The sequence below is a fragment of the Gouania willdenowi genome, chromosome 19 (genome assembly GCF_900634775.1).
Source record: "Gouania willdenowi chromosome 19, fGouWil2.1, whole genome shotgun sequence".
In the NCBI taxonomy this organism is placed as follows: Eukaryota; Metazoa; Chordata; class Actinopteri; order Blenniiformes; family Gobiesocidae; genus Gouania; species Gouania willdenowi.
This window is the reverse complement of record NC_041062.1, coordinates 19,299,561-19,309,376: the sequence shown is the minus strand read 5'-3', so window position 1 is coordinate 19,309,376 and position 9,816 is coordinate 19,299,561. Positions and strand designations below refer to the sequence as shown.

At 36.6% G+C, this 9,816-nt stretch overlaps 2 protein-coding genes across 2 annotated transcripts; one reads left to right on the top strand and one right to left on the bottom strand.

Annotated features, from left to right (window-relative positions):
- Nucleotides 1–425: 425 nt before the first annotated feature.
- Nucleotides 426–6,377, top strand: LOC114481434 (aquaporin-8-like). Its single transcript, XM_028476265.1, has 5 exons — nucleotides 426–1,797; nucleotides 1,883–2,009; nucleotides 3,656–3,870; nucleotides 6,021–6,155; nucleotides 6,228–6,377. Exons 1-5 carry the CDS (start codon nucleotides 1,538–1,540, stop codon nucleotides 6,271–6,273), a joined length of 783 nt encoding a protein of 260 aa, XP_028332066.1. The 5' UTR covers nucleotides 426–1,537; the 3' UTR covers nucleotides 6,274–6,377.
- A 1,168-nt stretch (nucleotides 6,378–7,545) lies between these two features.
- On the bottom strand, nucleotides 7,546–9,810 carry hbae5 (hemoglobin, alpha embryonic 5). Its single transcript, XM_028475814.1, has 3 exons — nucleotides 9,699–9,810; nucleotides 8,643–8,850; nucleotides 7,546–7,729 (listed from the first exon to the last, which is right to left on the bottom strand). Exons 1-3 carry the CDS (start codon nucleotides 9,791–9,793, stop codon nucleotides 7,601–7,603), a joined length of 432 nt encoding a protein of 143 aa, XP_028331615.1. The 5' UTR covers nucleotides 9,794–9,810; the 3' UTR covers nucleotides 7,546–7,600.
- Nucleotides 9,811–9,816: the final 6 nt, after the last annotated feature.

Sequence of the window (9,816 nt, the reverse complement as noted above, 5' to 3'; positions counted from 1 at the left end):
GTGAGATGCTAAGTCATAATTATGAGATACTGTATCATGATTGTGAGATGCTAAGTCATAATTATGAGATACTGTATCATGGTTGTGAGATTCTAAGTCATTTATTTTGGGTATTTAAGGCTGCAGCAGTTGTTTATGAATGATTCGACAAATGGATGAATGCGTCCGCAACAATGCAGACATCAAACAAAGCCTGCAGTTCAAATGTACAAATCTGAAAGAAAGCGTTTGGGGCGGATCTGCTGTTTGGTCTAGTGGTTAATTTTCTTTAAAGTTTAAATTTGAATAATTAAAGCTGCAGTATGTATTTTTTTTGGTATCATTTGGTCAAAAATCCATAATCATCTTTGAGCATATTGTAATCCAAAGTGTTCTGAGTAGACAGTGTATATTTTCTCCTTCTCCTAGTTCTGTAAATTAAATTTGGAAATGAAGTTGCGTGATGCTGGACTTCAGCCAATCAGAGATCTTGCTACAAACACGTGTGCTCCATGAGTTGTTTTGGGTGTTACTAATGGCTGCTCGACTGAAGCCAGGCGCGTTCACGTACCGTCGCTAGTGAAAGTGTAATGACTGACGTCCAAGCAGAAATCTTCATCGCAGCGTTAGACACAACAGTTACACAGCAAATCAAGCAGGAAAAGGCGAACCGAGGTGGAGAAGCAACAGTTTATATTGGAGAGGAACGGACCACTTTGCGTCTTCGCAGATCCCCGTGACTGCACAGGGTCCGCCGCACACACTGGTGTCAGAGAGAGAGTGATAACAGATGCGATAAATCACGTGTAAACCTAAGAGAAGTTATTTTAAGGTGAAATAATTTTACAGTCTGGATGTGGAGTTGTGGTTGTCACTGTGCCCTGAGCAGCAGCTGAGATCACAGCCGCCTCTGTGAGCTTGTGGCAGTACCTACAGTCATACGTACATTCATGTCAGAGTCTCTAAAACACCAGAAAAATCTCTACTAACACAAGATAAAGTCCATACATATGTCACTAGTCTCTATTGGGCAAAAAGTCGATAAGAGCATTCATGAAAGATACCAGTAAGGGAGGTTAAGTTTCATACTGCAGCTTTAGGTCATTTCATAATTTCAATGAGAAACATTTTTTTTTCTTCTTGGCCTATTTGCTCCAAGATGCTGACCTTCGCGTGAAACTGCGAAGTCATTGACCCGGGTCTTTCTTATCTACATAGGCCCCTGTTGCTTATTCTGGCTTCACCATTTACTCAGAGTAGAAATTTCTTTTCCTTCTCAGACACATGTGAACCCACTGACTGGGGTCAGCCTTGCTCCGAACTTTAAGCCTTGGGTCACAGACGTCAATGACCTCACATTTAAGCGTGTTGTGATAATGCGTCATTGGCCCACCTTTGACTCTGCCCTTTTATCACCTCAGGTGCACTTCACTTTAGTGTGCCAATTGCATGTGCTGGTTATAAATGACCTATAACATTTAGTTGTGCCTGAATCAGCAGGATAGTTTGGTGTTGGGAGTTTACAGAGAGGAGCAACGAGATCAGGGCAAAAGCTGAAATGGGAGCTGAGAAAATTGAAATGGGAGACGTGGATTGTGCTCTGATGGCCAAGGGCAAAAAACAAGACCTTGTCCAACTAACCAACAAGTTTGAGAAATTCTTCCAGCCCTGCTTGGCTGAACTTGTAGGGACCATGTTTTTTGTTTTCATCGGCTGTTTGTCTGTGATCGAGAACGTTCCAGCAGCTGGGAGGCTCCAGCCTGCTCTGGTCCATGGGCTGGCTGTGGCCGTGTTGGTGGCAGTCATGGACAATATAAGGCAAGAATCTAATTATTACATCCTCCTTATATTGCCAAAGAATAAGACAGATTTTCTTCTTACATTCATCTTTTGTCATTTCTAGTGGGTCTCATTTCAACCCTCCCTTCACTATAGCCATCTACCTGTGCGGAGGTATTGAGCTGAGGATGGTTGGTGCGTACCTCATCAGCCAGATGATTGGAGGAGTGCTGGGGGCTGGAATGGCAAAGGTTAGATGATTTATGAAAATAAAATGTATCCGTACACCACAGAAGCTGCGTTTTCATTATAGATTTTTGCAAAATAAAAGCAATATTTTGAAATGTTGACAAAGTATAATTGCGCTTTGAACGTGTTTCCATGAAGGTTGTTTTGGGCAGGAGCCTCGTAACGCCCGTGAAATCTCGATCTGTGTGACTTCGCAGAAAGATGGACGCTCCAAACCTTCTTATAGCACTCCGTCTTCCTTTGTTGTTTCACGTCTAATGTTGCAATAATAATTTTAAAGTCTAATGCTAAGAAATGTCCTGGTCTCCTCTTCTGTTTTCATGTACCGCGCCGTGTTTTCTCTAAGGCAAATGGTCATGTGACCAGGTACCGCACATCATGTGACGTGTATTTGTGTAAAAAGTGTGTTTCCATTGCGCTTTTGCAACACTTTGCAATATCGAAACGAATGAAACTCCTACTCATGTAAGTGTCAAAACTTTTTTGCGATATTTGAGTGTTTCCATTACCAGTTTTTATTTCGCTATTTAGATTTTGCGCATTTCCAAGGCTAATGGAGACACAGCTAGTCTCAAACATTTAGAACAGGGGTCACCGACATTTCTGAAACTGTGAGCTACTTCATAGGTGTTGTATAGTGCGAAGGGCTAACAGTGAGAAAATCATTTCTTAAATCCTACATTTTCATGGTTTTCCTTTAATCACAGAGTAAGATAATAAGGAAGGCTAGCAATAACTTAAAAAGGTAGAAACTGTTGAGGTTTCAATATGCAGCACTTTATTTTTTCGTAATTTCTGCAATTGTGTATTTTCCAATAAATTTGATAAAAAAAATCTACTTATATATGATATTGTATTTAACAGTGGTTCTCAAACTTTTTTGGCTCAAGTCCCCCCTTTGTCTGACTACAACATTTTGCTCAGAAAACTGATTAAAAACAACTATAGAGCATAATGATGGAATGAATGAGCGATAACACACATTTTAAATCACCTCATTTTGTAAATAAGTGGAAAGAAACATTATTTAGGGCAGAGGTTCCCATTTTGATATCATGAATTTTTGGTGACCCCAAAGACATTTTTTCCTCTTGAATTAGTTTTTGATCATGTTTGAGCTCAGATTTATTTTTATCTATTTATTTATTTTTACCGCATTTTAGTTGAACTCAGGTTATGTTTCACAACAAAGTGAATGTATAGAAATACAGTTGTTTAAGATTGTGAGTTGTTTTCATTAAAAAAAGAGAAAAGAATAATAATTGAAAATCTTTCAAAAATTTATTTGAATTTTTCAGAAATGTCCTTTAAACTCCAGGCGACCCAACTGTCTGATTTAGTGGCTCCTGAATAGATTTATTTCTATCCTAACCCTAACCCTAAAACGCTGCGTACGTGTACTTACGGTAATCGTACTAATAGCACCGGGGGTTGTCCGTACGGCAACCATACACATACACTTTCTTATACAGTATATATATCTATGGTGGTTTGCCTCCAGGCTAAGCCCCGCCCACCAAAATACGTCACAATATTTACAAACAATCAAAGGGTGTATAAAATGTCATTGAAGCTTTATTTAGCATTCATAGACACCACTGTGTGTTCAATCCTAGCCGTTTAATGAACCCAAGCTCTGTTTTCTCAGGTGATGACACCTGCAGACAGGTATTCCAATGCAACAGGAGCAGCTTTTGACATAATTCAGTCAGACATCCAGCTGTACCCAGCCCTCATGGCAGAGGTGACAATGACCTGCCTGATTACAATGGTAGTTCTACTGGTGGCCGTCAACAACAAGACTAAAACCCCTCTGGCTCCCTTCCTGGTGGGCTGTACGGTCATTATCAACATCTTGGCTGGGTAAGGTCAAAGGGTTATGACCACAACACTGATATATCAGCCGTGTGAAACCAGTTTACTGCTGTTATTAGTGTTAAACATTTACGTGTCCTACGTTGTGGTGACCTCTCACTGGAGTCCATTGTACAGAGGAATGGTCAGCTCGTAATGAATGACTTTGATTTAATGCTAAATGGATAGCAGAGGAATAAAAATAACCTGAAACAATATTTAGCTTGTATTGACAATCTAAATAATTTGAATACATTCTGAATAATGTAGAATACATGTTGCTTTTTCAAAATAGTTTTTCTTAACTCATTTGTTATGGAGGGCCAACTCTGCCATAATTAATAAATAAATAAACAAATACCTAGGAATATACGTGTGCCATAAATAAAAACAAAGAATGAATAAATTCTATACTTGAATATATATGCCATAAATAAGTAAATGAATCACTTAATAGCTAAATATATGGCACGAATGATATTTATTTATTTATTTATAGCATAAATCTGTATTTTTAAATTCATTAATTTATTTATTTCAATTGATTTTTGCATAATAAATCACTGTGCATATACAAAAGAATAAATAAATAAAATGTATGGCATATATTTAGGTATTGAGTGATTTATTTATTCATGTAGTTACTGTATTTAAGGAATTTATCTGTATTTTTTCAATTAATTAATTAATTAATTAATTAAGCAATTTATATATATATTTATTGATTCATTCATTTTTTTTTACTCTATCTGTCTCTGTCTGTAAATGTTAATATTGAAATATAGGAGAATTATTGGAAAACATGCAAACTTTTTCTGAAGGCAAGGCAAGGCAAATTTATTTGTATAGCGCATTTCATACTCAAGGCAACTCAATGTGCTTTACATGATAAAACATTCAATTGTTTAAAATCAATAAGACCATTTAAAATCATCAGTAAAACCAATTAAAATCATCAGTAAAATCAATTAAAATCATCAGTAAAATCAATTAAAATCATCAGTAAAATCATCATGACATCAACAACATGACTAAAAATTTCTCTCAATCATATGCAGTAGAGAAAAAAGTGCCTTTAACTTTGATTTAAAAATGTTCACATTGGATGCTGACTTCAGCTCTGCTGGCAGTTTGTTCCACTTCTTTGCAGCATAACAACTAAAAGCAGCATCACCATGTTTACTGTGAACTCTGGGCTCCACTATCTGACCTGTGTCCATAGATCTGAGAGACCTGCTGGGTTCATACCTGACTAACATCTCACTGATGTATTCTGGACCAAACCCATTCACAGATTTATACACCAGCAGCAGAACTTTAAAGTCTATTCTGAGGCTGACTGGGAACCAGTGTAAAGACTTTAAAACTGGAGTAATGTGCTCTGACCTCTTTGTTCTGGTTAAGACCCGAGCTGCAGCGTTCTGAACCAGCTGTAGCTGTTTGATGCTCTTTTGGGGGATTCCTGTCAGAAGACCATTACAATAGTCCAGTCTGCTGGAGATAAAAGCATGGACCAGTTTCTCCTGATCTTTCTGAGCCATTAAACCTTTCACTCTGGAGATGTTCTTTAGGTGGTAGAAGCTGTTTTTGTGATAGATTTGATCTGACTGCTGAATGTAAGATCTGAGTCAATCAGAACACCAAGGTTTTTGACTTGGTCTTTAGCTTTTAAAGATCGAGACTCAAGATAATTGCTGACAGCAGTCCTCTTTTCCTTGTTACCAAAGACAATCACCTCCATCTTGTCATGGTTTAGTTGAAGGAAGTTTTCACTCATCCAGCAGTTTACTTTTTCTGAACAGTCACACAACACCTTATCTGGGTTCAGTGATAGATATAGTTGTGTGTCATCTGCGTAGCTCTGATAATCAACCTTACAGTTCTGTAAAATTTGTCCTAAAGAAAGCATATAAAGGCTAAACAGAAGGGGTGAGCTTTTCAATTACAGTCATCTGGGTTCAGTGATAGATATAGTTGTGTGTCATCTGAAAACACCACTAGTTTTGTTCATCTACCGTCAACTTGACTCTCACATAATGTCATTGTATTATAATTATAATATATTATAATAGTGATATTAATTCTATTTGCTGTGCATTGACAACATCTGATCATTATCAGAATCATAGTAATGTTATTTGCTGATTTTGTGGGGACAGAGGTGACATATCTGGGACTTGCCTGAATCCAGTCAGAGCCTTCGGTCCAGCACTAATGGCCAACTACTGGTCCTACCACTGGGTGTACTGGGCAGGACCAATAGGAGGAGGTCTGGTGGCTGCTGCTTTGCTAAGGTACGAAATAATTCTGATAAATGGATTAAATCAGTATTTACCAGTGACTAAAACTGTGTGTCTATTTATCAGGCTCATTCTGGGTGATATGAACTTACGAGTCGTTATGAAGTCCTAACATCTGCTGGGCATCAGTAAATTGGACATTTTTAAGACATATTGTATGTGATGGTGTCATACTGTAGTATAAGTGTGTAATTAAAGGTGTTTCTTTTTACTATCTTATGTGGAGTTTTTATTCAAGTTTTAAAGGTGCAGTCCGCAACCTTCAGATCCCTCTCTCCCCGCTGCTCTCTTGCCCTGCCTCCAAACTTTCCAAAGTCCCTCCCTCAGAGGAGCTAATAAGCTAACATTAGCCAGACAGCAACATCACAGTAATATAACATGCTCTGTTGAAAGCATATTACTGCAACGCTTCTCTCTCTCAATGTGCACACACCTCAGCAGCAACAACACAGTGTCACTTACAGCAGCTCACACGGAGGCTGCTGCCTGCACATGAACAACACATGCACTACAGAGTTCTAGTGTAACAATTACAAATCAAACATAATGTAAATCAAACAGCAGTAATTACCTTTCAAGCAGAAACGTTGCTAATCCCATCTTCTACTCCTGCAGACAATACACTGTAAAAAAGACGGCGCTCCAGCCCCGGGAAAGAGGCGGGGCTTGTGAGCAACAGCTGTCAGACAGTCCATCAAACACAATCCTGGCTCTGATTGGTTCTTTTTGCTCGGTTGTGGTGCATTCTGGCAATCTGCCAAAGGCTGCAGGAGCAGCAGGACGACTCAATGAGCCTGTTTTTTTTTTTACACACAAACTACTAGTTTGATGTAAAGCTGTCCTTACATAGTGACAGCTTTTGCAAATATGACAAAAAGTCACTTTTATAAGAGTTGCAGACTGCACCTTTAAAGGTGATGTTTCAGGAAACCCATTGTGTCACACCCAGAGTTGTAGTCCATTACATTTTTCAGTTATAATCACGTTTCCTTTTTCTAAAATTAATTAAGATCTCTTCCTTTTTAAGTTTATACATGAGATGTTTACTGTATGCATGGTAACCATGGCAATGATTTATTACCAAAAATAAACGTGGGGGGTGAAAGTAACCAGTAACTTTTGCTGTAATTTAATTGAGCTACATTTTACTCGTATTTAATTATTTTTGTTTTACTATTTGTACTTGTACTTGAGTACAATTTAACAGTACATCTACTTGCGTAGAATATATCAGTACTATTTACACCTCTGAGTAAAGTAATAGTACGGGTGCAGGAGTCTAAATTAAGCCTATACATTTAAACCTTTGAGGGCCTGTTATTTATATCACGTAATGTTGGTTCAACAAAACACACAAACAACTGAATAGTTTGAAAATGCGTGTAGTTTATTGTTTAGTCATGTGATCTCCGTGGCCTGCATCCCATGGACTGAGCACTTTAGCGGTATTTCTCAGACAGAGCGAGGGCCAGGCAGGTCAGGAACTTGTCTAGAGCCATGTGGGCCTCAGGGGTGAACTCCACAGGGAACTTGGTGGATATCACCACCATGATGCAGTGAGCCAGGAGCTGAGGACAACACACACACACACACACACACACACACACACACACACACACGTAAGGGAAGCAGTGGAAGCTACGTGAACTGATGATGATTTAATATTGTTTTACATGAATCAATATTTTCTATGAGGCTAACAGCACATACCTAATGGTATCATTAATTAATGTAGCTACATGTGTTATTTTGTTATATTTGAAGGTAACAAATGTTTATTTATTTAACAGTTTATCAATTTACTTATTTATTATTATTATTATTATTATTATTATTATTATTTGAAATTGCATTATACAGTTTTGTTATATTGAGAAAAACAGTATTATACCTAATAAAATGATCTATTTTGGGCTTCAGAGAAGTCCTATAATAACAATAATAATAATAATAATAAGTATTATTATTATTATTATGTTTGAAATTGCATTTATACAGTTTTGATAGACTGAGAAAAATAGTAGCAAATAAAATAATCTCCTTCATAGGCTTTAGACAAGTTCTGGAATAATTGTTTTTATGAGATCAATCAATATCAAAATTATTATTATTATTATTTGAAATTGCATTTATAGAGTTTGGATATTTTGAGAAAAACATATACCTAATAAAATAATCTATTTTGGGCTTCAGAGAAGTCCTGGAATTATTATTATTATTATTATTATTATTGTTGCTAAATATGCTATGCTAGCAAATAAAATAATCTGCTTCATTGGTTTTAGACAAGTTCTGGAATTATTTGTTGTTTTTATTATTTGTTATTATTATTATTATTATTATTACTATTATTTGTTATTATTATTATTATTGTTGTTGCTAAATATGCTATGCCAGCAAATAAAATAATCTGCTTCATTGGTTTTAGACAAGTTCTGGAATTATTTGTTGTTTTTATTATTATTATTATTATTATATCACCTTGAAGTTGGCCGGGTCCACCCTCAGCTTGAAGGCGTGCAGCTCACTGAGTGACTGCATGCCAGCGTTCAGATCATCAATGCAGTCCACAGCTTTGGCCACAGCACCCATCACATTCTTTCCATGCTTCTTCACGGGGGCCGAGCCGAGGGACAGGTCGTTCCAGTGGGAGAAGTAGATCTTGGTTTGGGGGTAAACTATCAGCAGCCTTAGGAGGTGAAATAACTACATATTTATACAAGAAATACACAAAATGACAATAGAAATGCACAAAACTACATCAAAATGATTCTAGAATCACACTACAATGGCTAAAAAAAAATACAAAACACAAAAAATGCACAAAAAGACAACAGAAACATACAAAAATACACATAATGACTACAAAAAACATACATTACAGAAAAAATGCACCAAACAAAAAATGTATAAAAAATTAGTAAAAAAAAACCCAACAACAAACAAAATTGCACACGCTATTTTACTTTGCACCCACAAATATACCTCTTTATAACACTACAGAGTACAGAGTATGTACACCTCTTTGTACATCCAACCTTCAAACACACACTCATTTGACCATAGTTGACTTTACTTAAGCTCCTCCCACTATATGAATACCAGTGTTGGGTAAGTTACTCTAAACTTGTGATATATTTATATTACACGTTATTGGGATAAAAAATGTAATATATTTGTATTACAATATTACTGTTTTTAACTGAGTTACACTAGTTTGAGTTGCTTTTGGTCCAGAACACTAATTATATCCCACTGATCCCCATAAGTAATATATAACTGTAATAATCATGTTTTTTTTTTCCTCAAACAATTGCAAACAGAGAGAAAACAAAGCAAATATGCACTTAAATTAAACATGCATGTAATTTGAGTTACTTTAATTGTAATTATTAATATATGACCACTTTTCACTTTTGTAATGAGTTACACTGCAAAAAGGAATATATAACTGTAATATATTACAAAAATAACAAGTGACTCCCAACACTGATGAATACATACTGTACTAGTATAAAGTAAATGATGAGGTCTTACCTGCCCAGGGCTTCTTCACCAATAACATTAGCTGATGGAGAAACTTTGGCCCAGAGGCTCCTGACAGCCGTCTTGTCTTTCTGATTGAGGCTCATGTTTTCTCACCACTCGTATATCT

What these genes read in the sequence shown, in the direction of transcription:
- LOC114481434 (XM_028476265.1), top strand. Translation starts at nt 1,538, where the DNA reads ATGGGAGCTGAGAAAATTGAAATGGGAGACGTGGATTGTGCTCTGATG. An exon ending in GCAGTCATGGACAATATAAG is followed by an intron (nt 1,798 to 1,882) that starts GCAAGAATCTAA and finishes TGTCATTTCTAG; the next exon opens with TGGGTCTCATTTCAACCCTC. An exon ending in GTGGCTGCTGCTTTGCTAAG is followed by an intron (nt 6,156 to 6,227) that starts GTACGAAATAAT and finishes TCTATTTATCAG; the next exon opens with GCTCATTCTGGGTGATATGA.
- hbae5 (XM_028475814.1), bottom strand. Translation starts at nt 9,793, where the DNA reads ATGAGCCTCAATCAGAAAGACAAGACGGCTGTCAGGAGCCTCTGGGCC. An exon ending in GGTGAAGAAGCCCTGGGCAG is followed by an intron (nt 8,851 to 9,698) that starts GTAAGACCTCAT and finishes TCACCTCCTAAG; the next exon opens with GCTGCTGATAGTTTACCCCC. An exon ending in TGGACCCGGCCAACTTCAAG is followed by an intron (nt 7,730 to 8,642) that starts GTGATATAATAA and finishes TGTTGTCCTCAG; the next exon opens with CTCCTGGCTCACTGCATCAT.